This window comes from Urocitellus parryii, chromosome 7, assembly GCF_045843805.1.
Source record: "Urocitellus parryii isolate mUroPar1 chromosome 7, mUroPar1.hap1, whole genome shotgun sequence".
NCBI classification, from domain to species: domain Eukaryota; kingdom Metazoa; phylum Chordata; class Mammalia; order Rodentia; family Sciuridae; genus Urocitellus; species Urocitellus parryii.
Window position 1 is genome coordinate 158821212 of NC_135537.1, and position 16358 is coordinate 158837569.

Sequence of the window (16358 nt, forward strand, 5' to 3'; positions counted from 1 at the left end):
CACAGCATACTACCAGTTTACCTCCTTTTCTCTGATTAGTTCATGTGGCTTCAGGGAATACCTTCCTTTTAACATTAAACTAGGCAAAAACAGAAATAGAAAGATAAATCTGAAGTAAGATCAAAAATAGAATTTATAGCTAAATATAAATCTAGAGGGAATTATCCAATTATTTGAATGGTCCCTTATCACAGCAACCCAGGTTGACTGACTTTTGCTTCTTCCATATATAGAACAAAATGGTTAACAAATACCAAGAGTAATATATGTATATATATGTGTGTGTATTATTTTTTTCTTTTTAAGAGTAATGATTTTTAATAGTATCTTAAATGCTGTTTTCTTTACCAAATACCTTCACATATATATTGTAGCCTGTGCTTTTCATAACCGCATGCATTCTCTTTGGAGACCATCCAATCTCATTTTGACTTGTAGGTCAGAGAACATTGAACTGGGAAAAGTGGAGTTATTGTGCAAACTTGAGCACGTTTCTCAGTCACTTTGCTCCTTCCACTCTGCTGAGGTAGACTTAGAATGTACGACAGAAGGGAAATTCCCAGCTCCCTTTTGGAGTCCCATTTTAATTTGCAGGCTAACAGCTGTTTGTTTTTTTGTTTGTTTGTTTTGTTTTGTTTTGTTTTAAGGTTGGATAAACCCCAAGTAGGAACTTGGAAACATGGAGAAAGACAAATGATGTGTTTGTCACTCGAGGCAAGGTAGCTATTAAGTGCACGAATTCAATGCAAATGGCAGGCAAACGGTATGCAAACTTTGCATTAATTTATAGAGTCTTAGTGTGGAGTTTGCAAGCTGCACTGAACTTCTATGAGGTTTCTAGATTAAACTAAATGTAATACCTTTACAAATCATTGTTTTCTCTGTGTTACGGGGAGTCAACCGCTTAAAGTTTGACACTCTGCCCCCCATGAAGATTTCACTAGTGATTCATTCCGCCCTACACCCGGCCCCACACCCAGTACCATTTGACGTCACGTGACACCGTATTTGCATACTACCTGGGACTGGGTGTGACGCTCCCCCTTTCTGAGCCTTCTCATTGGTGGCATTGGAGAACCAGCCTTCTTCCTGATGGACCAATCACGGCCTCTCGGACAGAGGAAAGCAGGAGAGGGTGGGGTGAGGGTGGGGTCTTGGTTTGGATCGCTAGGCACAGCGACCAATCAGCCTTGTCAAAGGAAGAGGCCGCTGTGGATTGGTTGAGAGGGGAGGTCTGGGGTTCTGAACGCCAATTAGAGCTCCGAGCTCTGGGGGCCGGTCTCCGCCCCGTAGGGCAGATAAGCAGCGGCCGCGGGGGTTGGGGGGCTGTGCGGGGCTCGCTCTGGGGCCGAGGCAGGCGGGCGGCTGGGCGGGCGATGGCAGGGGCCGCAGCGGGCGGCAGAGGCGGAGGTGCCTGGGGACCCGGGCGCGGAGGGGCCGGGGGGCTCCGGCGGGGCTGCTCTCCACCAGTCCCCGCCGGCTCCTCCCGGGCCGGGCTGCAGCCGCTCAGGGCCACAGTCCCCTTCCAGCTGCAGCAGCCGCATCAGCGCCGGGACGGGGGTGGCCACGCAGGTGAGCCGGGCCTGGAGCGGGTGCTGGGGAGGCGCCGTTGGGGGAGGGGGCGCACGGTGGGGGGAGGGGCACGGGGAGAAGTGTGAGGGGGAAGTGGAAGAGGAGTAGGGAAGAGAAACGGGAGCACATAAAGTCTGCGAGGGAGAAGGGAGAGAGAACGAGGAGCTGTGAACCTGGGGTGCAGCGCCGGGACCGTGTGTGCAGGGAATCTGGCCCAGGAGGTGAGGGGAGGGACCTGGCAGATAGAGGCTGGTTTGGGGGCGTAACCGAAAAGTGGGCAGAGGTGTCGTATGGGGGTGAGTGGAAGATGCAGGGAGTGGGAGCGAGGTGTGAGGAATGACGAGTGATGGGAGCGCCCTGTGCGGAGGGCTGCGCTGGGAGCTAGGAGCCGGTGGGCGCTGGACGTCTGCACGGGGAGGGGGAGGGGGAGGGGCGTAGTGTAGAGCCCGGTGGAGCCATGTGTTACTTCTCCAGCTTGAGTTTGGCCCCAGCATCCCTCTCTACAGCTCTGAATCTTTTCTCCACGCATTCACGTGCGCTTTCCTTTTTGCCACCTCCGGGAGCTGATTTAGTTTCAATCCTTTGGAATAAGTTAGTTTAACGGCTTTTACTGCAGTGCAATCGCTCAGTTCTCCCTACATTCCTCTTAGTGTGGTCTGGAAGTTGTTCCCAGATCATTGACCTGCTTGATATGGCTGTCTCATTCCAACCATCCCGTGTAGAGTGTGCATGTGTGTAGAACCCCGGGGAGTTTGCCCATCCCCCCAACCAGGTGGTTTTGTCCAGAGCATTGCCGGCCAACGTGGCAGTGGGGTGAGGGCTACATTCAAGTACGCTGTGGCAAATACCCCACTTTCTGAACTTCACCGAAACAGTTTCTTAATAGCAGCTTGATGTGGGTGTGGGGAAACTAGGGAGGAGCAAGTTTAACTTTGCTTTCACACTCAAAGCTGTGACGGGACCCACAAATGCAGGCACTTAGGAACGGAAAAGGAACCTACTTGCATGAGGAGGTTGGCAATAAGTTGAAAGTGAGGCTTGCATTTGATTCACACCAGATGTGAAAAGATCATTCATTGCACACTTCCAAAGCCTGAGTCTGTACCAAATGTATGAAAGTCATGGTTCCTGCCATCTTAACAGTTAATGACATGCTCTAAACCAGAATCTCTTGAGCTTTTGGTGATTACAAAGCTTAGTTGCTGCACATTCCCATCCATAAAGTATAGCTGTTACCGTGCCTTACTTGGTAGAAAAGGAGATTAATCAAGTCTGTGAGGTAGAAAATCCCCAAATCTATTTGGACCTCACTGTGTTAGCATCACATCTCAGAACATAGAAACGTGGTCAAATCTGGTAGCAAGATGGTGACAGAGTAATAAAAGTAATTGTAGAATCTGGTGGTGTAAAAGAAGGCAATGCCCAGACAACTCATGCCTATCATGAGCTATAAAGCAAACCACAAGACTACAAACCTGTTGGTTTTGTTTGGGCTTCCTTAAAACCATGGGAAGTTAGTGGAACAACAAGCACCAGAACCTTAGTCACTTTTAATAGAAATCAACAACAGATGGCTTGCCTGTGCTGTAGAAATTGATTAGCAATCATATTTTGAGAGCAGTTATTTTGTGACTCCAATTAGAGCTAACATTAAAAGGAAAAACAGTGGTGGATGATCTGCAGAGGGGAAGAGTGTAGGTTTGGATGCCTAAATTCTTTACATGGCTTGCTTCTTTTGTAACATCAGGGGTCCTAAGGTACTAATAAAACACAGGAAGCTAGAACTCAGCATAGCTTGTCAGGTACCTTAGGGCAAATCGAAAGATCTCTTGTTATGTATTAGGCTGATGGTTTCTCCACCTGTTAATGTCCCAGAGGTACTAATAAGACATTTACCTAGTGGGTGGTGGGATTATCTGCAGTAAGGTAGGAGAAAGAAAAAAGTAGAGGGAAAGACTAGCCTGAGCCTGTGGACTTCTTTGTGGCCAGGCATTAGAGGAATGTACCTGGCACATCAGATCTTCTGCATGTTAACTTTAGCCTCCGTGTTGAAGGTTGTTTTCATTCCATTGCTTTGGGAAGTGGCAGGGGTGGTTCCCTCTAGGTCAGTAAGAGATACATGATGGAGGAAAATCCCTTGGTGTTGAGAATCAGAATGCCTGGGTTTTGAATCCAGGTTTTACTAGCTGTGGCTAGAGAAAGTTGGTTAATTTCTGTGCCTCAGTTTCCTTATCTGTGGGTAATAATATCTACATCCTAAGAATCAAATGAGTTCATAAAGTACTTAGAATAGTGACTGACACACAGAAGGTTCTATTAAGAAATGTTTGCTGCTGCTTATTCCCTTGGCAGAGCCAAGGTGAGAGCACTGTTGGCCAGAGCCCATTGCCTTTTCAGGCTTCAAAGAGCAAACCTAGGTTGGTCTGAAACCAGTACTGCAGGTTTCAGAATTTCAGGGCTCCTTGTGTGTTTTTATTCCCTCATCTTTTAAAATGAGCTTTCTAAACAGGGCTCCGAAACCCAACTGTTTAAAAAGGCATATGAGCTGGGACTAGGTTTCAGGAACAATCAAGTGTCGTCACTGTTTCTGTTTCTCATCCCAAAATGATGTAACATTCAGGCTGTGCAGTTATCTCCACACTGCACACCCTACTGTGTTCTTGACAAGATATATTAGATCTTGTAAAAAGGGTTGTGGCGTGAGGAGTGGAATTTACCTTCTGCAACCATTTATCCACAAGAGACATCTTCATAAAGCGAGGAATGACTTCATTTTTATGAGTCTGGGCTATGAGAGAGGAAGGCTAAGAAAGTGAAAAGAAAAATGAGGGTCAAACCTAAGAAACCACTAGTGGGTAATAGAAACCCAAAATAAATTTCTTACTGTACTTGCCCCTTAAATTCTCTTTTGTGTCTTAGGTCAGTTAGAGGCTGCTGACTGGTTCTTCCAGGACCACTGATGATCAGGGCTGAGAGGTGGATTTTTCTGGGTTTCAGTCTTACCTATTCTATTTGGTATTTCTGTCTCTTTAGCCCTAGAATGAAGATAATGGGTTTCTGTTTTGTTTTTATAGTCCTGGGATGGAAACAAGAGCCTAGGTGCATGCTAGGCAAGCACTGTACCCCTGAGCTACAGCTGCAACCCCATGAAGATAATGTTTAATCAAACTTTGCTAATTATTTCTCTTCTGGGGCTAACTGGCTGAAGCCAAATGTTGCCTTGGAACCTTCTCTATCCACCAGAACCTTCTTAAAACCAGTAGCTTGTTACAGCCTGTAGGCTACATGCTACATGTTTTTGTAAATAAAGTTTTATTAGAACACAACCACACTCTTCCTTTAGGTATGATCTGTGGCTGTTTTCATGTTGTCAGTGGCAGCATTGAGTAGTTGTGATAGAAACTACCCACAAAGCCTAAAATACTCACTGTGTGGCAGTTTACAGGTTTGCCGACCCTTGTCCTAAGTAATATACCTGACCATTATTCTTACATAAAGAGCAGTTTAAATGTGTGTAATATATACCTCCTCAGAAAACCCTGAGGTTAAAGAAAGTAACTAATAAGCCTATATCCCTGCTAGTATTTTAGAGGAAAGGGGACCATCCCCCCACATCCCACTGGTGCTGGGGATCCAACCCAGGGCCTGGCATGTGCTAGGCAAGCACTCTACCACTGAGCTACATCCCCATCCTGGGAAAGGGGACCATCTGTTTCCAGTCAGTTCTCAGTCTTTGTGGAAGATCAGCACATATGAATCCAGACTGCCCACCCCCACTGCTGTCAGGTGACATGTGTTCAGTAGACATAGCTAATTTGAATATACATAAAAGCTTAACTGTTAGGCAAATTTGTTCCCCCTCCTCCCTAGGTCCCCCTCTTCTCAATCTAACAACTCAAATTGCAGTGAACACATTTTAAAATCAGATGGAAATTACTTTAGGCATATCTTCTGTTTTGAATTTTTCTCATTACCTTTCAGTTTTTTGAACAGATCATTGAGAGCTGGCAGTAGTCATGGTTGCCCTAAAATACTGGCTTCCCTACAGGGACATAGGAAGGGTAGTTTTTATCAAATGTTGATTATGGCTGCTTCATGAATATAAGGCAGCATTGTTATTAGCAATGCTATTGGTAATTATTAAGCCCTTTTTCTTGCAGTGCTTTGAAAGGTTAGTCCTTTGGGGGAATGGGTGTTTAGCTAGGTATGGAGCCATATCAAAGAGGTTGCAAATTAGAGATCTGGAGAGAAAGCCCTCATCAAACTGTGGTCTTTCCAGCCTCTGGTGTCAGAAACAGTCTGGAGATTATAATAGAGTTGGAACTTTCTACGCCAAGGAGCCATCTTGCTATAATGAGGCTTAGGGGTACAGTTAAAGTCCTTTAGGAATACAATTGTCCTATAACCTGTGATTGAGGCAGCTTCTATTGGGGCATCATTAAAACCCCAGGCTCTTCCTAGCCTGACACTGCTAACTGCTGCTTTTGATAGCTTTGCCAGAGCCAGGAACATGGTCAGCAAAATGCACTGCTAAAGCATCTGACTCTTAAATGTTATCTTAAATTTGTTGTCTAACTGTCTCTTTGGTACCTAAAGGAGTGTGGGTCTACTGTTTTGAATAGCATGGGATTAGATGGTATGGGAAGTTCTCCACTTACATAATGTAGAACTAAAAGATCTTAAACTCTTTGAGGTCAGTTGTAGAGGGGTGAAAACCTCAGTGGGGTATAGTGGTAAAATGACATCCAGATATGGGTCTCTAGGAAATTTGAGGCAGGATTGCAAACTTTCATGGTGATGGGGTTAATTGGAATGTTGCCAAAGTGGTTGGTGGGCTTCAGTGGCCAAGAGAACACTGCCTGCATTCTCTGCTAAATTCAGTTTAAAATGAATGGCACGATGGGCTCCATGGCCCCATTATTCCTTGACCTTGGTGGAACTGTTAGATATGCAGTATCCTCTTCTAGGTAAGACCTTAGAAGTGGAGGGGCCTTCTCTAGGTCCTTAGAAGTCTCAAGTAGAGCCTTTTTGCCAAAGGATTCAGACTTCATAGTCTTCATATTCTGGGGACAGATCTGCTTTTTGGAGCTCTTAGAGAAACTGTCACATATATAAAATGCTATTTGATACTAGTTCAAGTGCTCTGACTGGCTTACCTGGGCTTACTCTTATTCCAGGAGCAGTGTAAAGTTCTTTGAAGGGCTGGAGGGGAAAACTGGTGTTTCCTTTCCAGTTCAGAGCACAGGTGAATGCCTATTAGCAAGTTAATTTAGAGAGTGGACAGTCTCTTTAAGGGTTAATAAGTTTTCCTCTCTTCCAAGATGGAAGTTGCCTTTTTCTGTCCTAAAAGTGGGAGCAGGGAAGAGAAAGTAGAAGCTAAGAAAGGCTGAGTGGGAAATCTGGTCAGTTTTCTCCTCTGCTGAGTTGCATCTTCATAGAGAATTCCATTATTTGGTTTGCAGGGTATGAATTAACCAAACATTAGCCAAATCTATTCACATGGTTAGGTCAAAAACAAATCCTGATGTCAGAGAGGAAAGTTTGGGATGCTATTTGAAGTTTATAAATTATCTGTGCTCCATTTCCTCCACAGCCATGTGGAGCTCATGAAAGGGCCATGGTTCCTGGGCACAGCTGTGTGGTGGGAAGCTCTGGTACAGCTGACTGTGAACAGCAGACTCAAGCTCCTGGTGCCCTTCAGACCTCCTGGTTTTCTGGCACTGTGTTCTCCCTCTAGGGTCACGACAAAGCTGAATGCCTAGCTTTGGAGTCTTTTAAATGTTTATCCTCAGGCCCAAATAAGCCTCAATTGACTTTTCTGTGTGGGAGCACCACAGCCAATCAAGGGTGGCTTTAATAAACTTAAAAGAATGCTATCAAAAGATTTCATAATAGGAAAATTTCAAGTCCAGCCCTGGGGGACCTGGAACTGAAAGTTCAGGCCATGTACAGACATTTACTCTGCCCTGTTTAGGCACCCAGGTCTTTGGGTTTGCTCAGGAGCCCCAGACAGCTGGCCCTGGGGGTGGGTGGAGTGCCTTCGCCTCAGCCCTACCCGCACCTTAGAAGTTTGTATTTCTAGCTGCCTCATCAAACGGGGAGAGGTGGGGAGCACTTGGCTGCTCTGAAGCAATCAGCCTGTGTTAGGAGTTGAGGACTGTGTTCTTTCCTTGGGGTTGCCCTAGCATGGCTTCTCAGGATAGGTAGGGTTTGGCACAGTGGAGTTATGCCTTGGGGTGCCTCCTTTCTGACCTTGAGCTCTTTCCTGCACATGGTGGGTAACTTTTCCAGGGGAGCCATGCTTGTTAGGGAGCAGTCTGCCTAGTCTACCACCAGCTCTGCCACTTGGATTCCTTTATTATCTGATCCTAAATGAAGACCTGCAAGAGTACTAAGGTCCTGTGTCCTTAGGGGCCAAAAGTAGGATTCAACACACAACTCCAAAACAGATCCAGTACATCTACAAGTGAATAAAATATAAATTCAAGCTGGAGGAGGCATAGAATTAGTGTATATTCACTGTGTGGTAAGGCTAGGGAACGACCGGAATGTTTTTGTATGTTTGTTTTTTGGTTTTTGGTAGTGGGGATTGAATTCAGGGATACTCAACCCCTGAGCCACATCCCCAGCCCTATTTTTGTATTTTATTTAGACACAGGGTCTCACTGAGTTGCTTAGCGCCTTGCAGTTGCTGAGGCTGGCTTTGAACTCACAATTCTCCTGTCTCAGCCTCCCAAGCCACTGGGATAACAGGCATGTGCCACTGTGCCCCGGCACTACTGGAATGTTTTGAGCAGGCTTTTGTTTGTTTCTTTCTTTTTTGATTGGCCAATGTTGTTATTCTCTCTAAAGTTAAATTGAGTTCTTAACTTTCTTCTCTCCCTTTCAAAGTGACATTGTTGGGACTGGGGTGTAGCTTAGTGGTAGAGCAGATGCCAAGCCCTAGGTTTGAGGCCCCCCACCCCCCCAAAAAAAGGAAAGAAAATGAAACATTGAAGTAGTGTTTTCTGGTCAGCTGTGTTTCTTAACTTTTTAAAACCTCTATAGTTCCTTCTGCCCCATTTTGGAAATTGTGTGCTGCCTTTTTAAGAAGTTGGCACCTTATGTTTCAAGTTCAAGTGCAATGGAACTCACCATGCAGCTTGAACAGATTTGAGTGTTTTTGCAGAGGGAGGGCCAGGGCAGATGGGGAGTGTCATGCTCAATAAATACTTGTTGGATTGAGTTGCTGGAAAGGGGATGGGGTGAGGAGAGGGAGCCACACATCCCCCAGGCTCGATTGTAATAGTCTTCCCACTTCTGGTATCCACACACCACTTCCCCTCTGTAACACCTCTGTTTGGCAACTTACAAAGCACGCCCCACCCCCAATGCATTAGTGTTCTCTCTTTAAATCACTGGTCTCCTATTCATCTCTGTCATTGGGCTTAAAGCCCAGCTGGTGGCAAAGACGTGGCATTTCCATGGATGTCGTTGTTGGGTTGTAGGTTCTCTTCCCAACACATTTTAAAGCCAGAGGGTGAGTTTGGACAGTTACCACATTAATCTTTGGAAATAGCCAATTTGTAGGGTTTGGTTACGCTTTTGTTAAAAAGTCAGATCACCTGTCTTTAACCTTAGAAGTAGATATGGGTGATGGGCTTTGTAGACAAATGCTGTATATCCTTTCACTCCTAGTATATTGTACCAAGCACTACTAAGAATAGACGTGCAATACCACATAGTAAGGAAAAGCAGGACAACAAAATTGAAATCTTTGACCTCCTAGGCCAGGGAGCAGAATGACCTGTGGGCCCTAGGGTGGCTTCTGAAGTGTGAATAGACCAGAAGCCCCTTCTCCCAAGCCAGGCATCATTCTATGATACCAGAGACTGCTGTTTCTCTTCCCTGTCCGCACCCACCTATAGGAAAAAGCATGAAAGAGGTGCTCATTATCATTCCCCAAATAACTGTCCTTCCCAGTCTGTGTTCCTTTGCCTTTGAGGTTGCCAGCCATGGGTCTGGTGAATTAGTCAAAATGACTTTATAAACTTGCCCAGCTGAATGTAACTTGAACAGAATAAAATGCGATTATGAGGATAGGCAGCTTCTCTTCCCTTCTCTTCCCTCCTCCTCCCTCCTCCACACTCCCTTCCTTTTAAGAGTTTTTTGTGCTCCATGCCTGTTTGATCGCCCACGCGGCTTTGAGGCTTTGAGAGAACCACTGCTGATAACACGTGCATTCCCTGCCCCACAGCTGCAGGCTGGCAGAAACCTGCTGCACAGCCCCCGTTTGGGGATTGTCTGTCTGCCCATCAGATATGACGTACAAACTGGGGGTGGGGCAGGTGTGGATAGCATGTGGCATGATAGAGGGGATGCCACCCAGGGCTTTCACAGTAAATATTGCCTAGTCTGGATTGAGAGAGTGGGGAAAGGAGGGCAGTGGAACTACATCCACAGAGGGATGTACACATCTAAAAGCCGAAAGCAGCACCTGGATGGTTTCTCAGTGGAACCTTGATCCTGGGTACTTTTGTGTTCATAGCAGAAAACTAAAATGGCTCCTTCTGTAGAAGTCTGTGAATCCCAGCTCTGGAAGGCCCTAAAATTCACCTGTATTCTTCAGACTATGGATAGTTTTAGGGTTTTTTTTTTTTTTTCCTTGCAGTACTGGGGATTGAATCCAGGGTAGATAGCTTTAGTTTTGACAGTGTATTCCATGTGTTTCATTCTTGGTTCTTAAAATCAGCACTCAGATATTTTATCATTTATCCTCACAACTGTCCTATTGATACAGGTAATGTGTCCTTGTTGCAGATAAGGAAATTGAAGCCCAAGACCATGTGACTGATAAAATCCTTTTGCTTTATTAAGCAAAGGGCTCTTCCCACATATGTATGGGGAATCTGTTGTAAATTTCACCCCAATTGGGCATCCCGCTGCCTGCCTAGCACTTCTCCGGCCTTTGTTTCCCTGCTGATTGTTTTCCTATATTCCAGGAGCAAAGACTGATTTGTTAGACAACCCAAAAAAGAATTGGAAATTGGGCTTCAAAGTTGTCTGTTTCTAAAGCACCCCAGAGTGACCATCCACCCTCCGGCTTTCCACATTCCTCCTTTCCCTGTGAGGTATAGACAGATGTAGATAATTGGAAGGTGATGGTGACTGCATAACTACATATGTGATGTGGTGTGGCTTTTGAGGGTTTCTAGTTGGTTTGAGGATGCAATTTCCACGTGGAATGTGCCACTACCATAAAGAGGGCACCAGAGGCAGATGGGGTGTCCTGCCTCTGTGGGGTCATGATCATGGTTACAGAGCTGGGAACTTGTCAGGGGCATATGCTGAGATGGAGCTAGTAGGAGAGGCTATCTCTCTAATGTGTGACAGTCTGAAACCAAAAGAGCATCTGGGAAAAATGTGGGTAGTACATTCTCATGGTGGGATATAGGTGCAAGTGGGTGGCAATGTGCCATGTAAGGGAATCCCTGGTGTACCCACTCCCCTTTGGTGGTAAGGGAGCCTGGGGGAACGTCTGACATGCCTGAGCATGTCTCCCTCTCCTCACTTAAGGTTAGCTGGGAGTAGGGGATGTATACACAATATAGCCCAGTGAGGGTGACAACAGGGATGGAACTCTGGGAGAAACCTCTGTCTGGGGACTTGGCACTAGGGAGAATTGCCTGGCCTGCTTCTTAGAGGTATCTAACCCTCCCTAAAGGGTTATGGGCAACTCTAATTCTCCAAACCAGATTTTGTATAGACTTTAATGTTCTAATACCCACATGCTTGTGTGGAGTTTTTCTTTCCCTGTTACTTTCCAGCCTCATAAGATAATAAATATTACAAAACCATTTCTGTATATATAATAAAGATTTTTCCATGGTTCATATAAATGCTTTGTTGTTGTTTTTTTTTTGTTGTTTTTGTTTTTGTGGATTTTGTTGTTAAAAAAAAAAAAAAGAGTAACCAACAACTTTATTTAACTTTTTTTACCTCTTTTGGTCCCCTTCCATGTACTAGTTCGCCTCTACTACAAAATACTTGAGTGCTTGCAGTGTGCATTGCGGGGGGGTGGTGGGGAGCAGAACTGTGGAACCATCACCAAGCAGCGATGCCTCCAGTGCTGTCTCTTCAGCTCCGACCTCCCACCCTCTGATAGCTCCCATTTTTTTTTTTTCAAACAGAACACCACACAAAAACCCAGGAAGGACAGTGCTTGTGTATGTGTGTTTGTGTGTGAATGAGTGGGTGACAGGCATGAATGTGTGTGTGAGCACATGTGTAGAGAAAAGTGCATGTGAAAGAAAGCCAGCAGTAAAACAAACGGAGCAAATGTTGATAGGCAAATCTAGGTAAAGATTGTGTGGGTGCTCTGTCTGCTATTCTTATCTTTGCATCTATAAATTTGAAATGATTTCCAAATAAAATGTTTAACAAATGACTGTGCTAGGCTGATTTGTCTATCAGAAGATCTTTAGAATGGAAGTTTTCTTCTACATCCTTATAACATCTCTTATTCTTCCCCATTTAACAGACGGACCAACTGACACCCAGAGAAGTTAGGTGACTCATCTGAGTTCACGAAGCACATTGAGGTAGAGGCAGGGTTTGGGTCCAGGTGTGGACCTTGTAGTAGGCCACCTCTCAGGAGACTGCAGCTGGGCCTTACCTCTCACACTGGACAGGGTTGGCATCAGATTCTGACAGCTGACTGGGTGCCTGCTGCCCTGTGAGTGCCCAGCCCCTGCTACACGTGGACCCAGCAGCGGAGTCAGCAGGGTTGCAGCAGTGTGCTGAAATACGGAGCATGTTCAGGATGTCCAGGTACCTTTAGGGAGAACCGCCTCCTTACTCTAAGGTTACACATTCTCACCGTGATCTTCCTCAACTCTTCATTTCTTGAATTACATGAAATTGGAAGGCTCTTCTGCACCAGAGCCATGGAGTAATGTAATACCACTTCACATTTACCCAGTAGAGTTCTAAGTGGGGAAGCAGTGAATTTGGTTTAGAAAGCGATGCCAGGTTATGGGCCTAAGCCAGGCAGCTTTCCTCCGCTATGGTGCCATTAGTTGGTATACCCACTGCCTTGTAAATGTCATGGACTTCAGGGGAGGATGTTTGTGTGGTTCAGTGCTGTGTATCTTCCCAAATGGGATGGGAACTATGACTTCGTACAATAAGGAATGGCTCACTTTTAGTGAGAACCTTCCCTGTATCGCGGGGCAAAGGGGAGCTGGATCATTGCTAGGCAGGCAGAGTTAGGGAAGTAGACCCTGCATGGTGTCTTCTTTCACGCTCAACCACACGTTGGGTATCTGTGCTCCTTGAAGGCCCTTAAATCATGGATTTTTTTTTTTTTTTTTTTTTTGGTGGTGCTAGAGATGAGACCCAGGACCTCATGAAAGCTTGGCAAGTGCTCTACCACTGAGCTACACCCTCAGCTCTTCTTATTTGGCCTTGAATTTGTGATCTTCCTGCCTCAGGTCCTGAGTAGCTGGGATTATAAGTATACCCCACTACCTGACCCTACCTTACTACTATTTTTTTTCTTTTAATATATATATATTTTTAGTTGTAGGTAAACACAGTACTTTTTTTGTTGTTGTTGTGGTATTGGGGATTGAACCCAGGGCCTTGTGCATGCAAGGCAAGCACTCTACCAACTAAGCTATATCCCCAGCTCCTGACACAATACTTTTTAATTTTTTTTTAATGTCATGCTGAGGATTGAACTCAGTGCCTCATGCGTGCTAGGTGAGCGCTCTACCTTGGAGCCACAACCCCAGCCCCCTGTCTTACTTCTTAACAGGAAAAAAAAAATGCTTTCTGAAAATTGTTTTAGTGAGCATATTTTTTTTTTCTTTTAAAATTGTTTTAGTGAGCATTCTTTTTTTTTTAAAGAGAGTGAGGGGGGAGTGAGAGAGAGAGAATTTTAATATTTATTTTTTAGTTCTCGGCGGACACAACATCTTTGTTTGTATATGGTGCTGAGGATCGAACCCGGGCCGCGCGCATGCCAGACGGGCACGCTACCACTTGAGCCACATCCCCAGCCCTAGTGAGCATATTTTTAAAAAAATATTTTATTATTTATTAATGGACCTTTATTTATTTATTTGTTTATATGCGGTGCTGAGAATCGAACCCAGTGCCTCACGCACGCGAGGCAAGTGCTCTACCACTGAACTACAACCCCAGCCCCTTAGTGTGCATCCTTTATGTGAAATTCTTACCTGCTGCTTCCCTAGACTTGATTAATCTAGCTGTGGTTAAAAGTTGTCCTTAGGATGATTTTCAAGGGCCCAGGCAGTTACATGAAGTTTATCAGTGAGCATTTGCTATTATTATCACCCCAGCTCATACACTCAGGTTGTTTGTCCTCAGGCAGTTGTCAAGTTATATAGACTATCCCCTACAATTCTTTGACATCCTCTCTCTAAACCCCGACTATTCTGCCTCTGTTCTACCCCAGAGTATGTGCCAGGTGGATGACAACCAGAATCAGGGTAAGATGGAGGAGGGCGTCAAAAGGCTGCTCCCAAATTCCTGTGAGGTTGTCTGAAGCTTAGATGTCTGTTGGAGCTGCTGTGCAAGTGAAAGGACTGTGACAAGTGAGTTTTTGTTTAGGTTTTTTTTTTTTTGTACTGGAATTGAACCCAGGGGTGCTCTACTACTGAGCCACATCCTCAACCCTTTTTATTTTTTTATTTTAAGTTAGCTAAGATTCTTAGGCTGGCCTTGAACTTGTGATCCCCCTTCTTCAGCCTCCCAAGTTACTGGGATTATAGGTGTGTGCCACCACACTCAGCTGACAACTGAGCTTTTATGTTCTAGTTCTTAAGAGGCTTGGATAGGACATTCTGTTTTGGGTTTTGTTTTGTTTTTGTAGTGCTGGGAATTGAGTGCAGGACCTTTGCATGCTAAGCAAGTGTTCTACCACTGAGTTATATCTCCAACTCAGACATATTGGTAATTAACATCCCGTATTATTTCCCTGGATCCAATTCTCCCTTTTGCATCCGGAGAAAAAAGTCATTTCTTTACCTAAATTATAAAAGATGATATTATCATGAAGCAGCTCCTGATTTTAGATCAGACCCAAAGCCTATCATATGCAGGGAAAGATGGCATAACTATCTTCCAGTGCCTTCTCTGCCTCTGGAAGAACATGTAGGGAGGTAACCCAGGTTGGGACCCTCTGTTGAAGTCATCAGAAGTCAGGCATCTGTTGAGGGTAGGAAAAAAAAAATCTTTCTAATGTAATACCTTCAAGATTCTTTCCGGAGGGGCCACCTAATCTTGTTTTTCAGACTAGTTTACCCTGGAGGCACCGCATAACCTTTGTGCCTCTCTTAGGAAATCTGAACAACTGCAAGACCAGGGCTTCAGAGCAGGGGCTGTCCTGGAATGTTGCCCAGCACACTTTGGGGTTTTTCCACAGCTAGGGCATAGCATGAGAATTTGCCACTGATTTAAGGTCAGTTTCTGAAGGTCAAGGCCTGGGGAGGGAATCACCCTGTGGGATATGGTGATCTCTTCTCCTCTTTATAGCTGGAGATGTAGAGCAGAACTTGAGTGAGGCTGTAGATACTCAGAGCAGTGAAAGTGAACAAGATGGTTCACACAGGTTTTCAAGGATGTGATGGTTGAGGAGAGTAACCCTAATAGGATCTTAGACCCTAAAGGCAGAGCAGGCTTTGTGACCTTTCTGGTCCTGAGGCATCTATTGAACCTTATGTATCCCCTCCCCCACAAGCCCAGAGCAGATCAAATCAGAGTCAAGGTTAAGAGCAGAGGATCCTGATAGTCCAAGCCAGTGCTGGGTAGCAAGCTGGCCAACCTGCCCTCCGAGCTCTGAGGCCTGCTTGGTGGTTAACTCCTAGCTTGTCGAGTCACATGACCAAGTCTTCTGCTTGTGGCTAGCCACAGGTAAATTGAGCACTATTTATATTCTCCTGCTCAGGGGAGGAGCTGAGAGAGATCATCTGGTAGTTCACAACACAGCTGTTGGAGCAGCCTAGGTAAGGCAAGCCTTCCTTTAACTTCGTGCCTTTTTTTTTTTTTCTTGCCCCTGGAATAGCATGAGCTCTGAGATTTCACCTTAGCTGCATTGGTCAGTAGCCATCTTTACTTATCCTTTAATAGTTAGGGAATTGTAACATTAGAGGAGACTCAGGCTTATCTAGTGTGACCTCCTGGCTTCATTGGGTGAATGTTGAGACGGCCGAGGACTTTTAATTTATCTCTTCCTGATGCTTTTCAGGAGCAGACTCTAAATCTCCCTCATTCAGGTTTTTTTTTTGTTGTTGTTGTTGTTTTGTTTTTTTTTTAAAGAGAGAGTGAGAGAGGAGAGAGAGAGAGAGAGAGAGAGAGAGAGAGAGAGAATTTTTAATATTTATTTTTTAGTTCTCGACGGACACAACATCTTTGTTAGTATGTGGTGCTGAGGATCGAACCCGGGCTGCACACATGCCAGGCGAGCGCGCTACCCCTTGAGCCACATCCCCAGCCCCAATCCCTCATTCAGTTTTGATGAGCAAGTTCCTCCTTTGTTTAGCCAGAATCTCACCTGTTCCAGCTAAAACCTTTTTATGGTTCATTTTTCACAAACACAGAAGGCTACTGATAAATTTTAATTCATTTTACCTTCCTCCTGGGGTCTAGCTACCATCTCTCTAGCCATTTTTACCCCTCTCTCTTGGGATCTTTCTCAGTCTTGCAGGTTTCCTTTTGAAGGGCAGTAAAGATAAATGGATGCATATGGGTCACTTGACTGGCTCTATCTGAGGTTGTATCCA

General features: G+C 45.1%; 1 protein-coding gene across 1 annotated transcript in view; it reads left to right on the forward strand.

Moving 5' to 3' along the window:
* Window positions 1-1376: 1376 nt before the first annotated feature.
* Window positions 1377-16358, forward strand: part of Fam117a (family with sequence similarity 117 member A) — a 44332-nt gene continuing 29350 nt past the window's right edge. Inside the window, exon 1 of the mRNA XM_026387037.2 lies at window positions 1377-1572. Coding sequence (XP_026242822.2) covers window positions 1377-1572 — 196 coding nt within the window. The remainder of the gene's footprint in view (window positions 1573-16358) is intronic.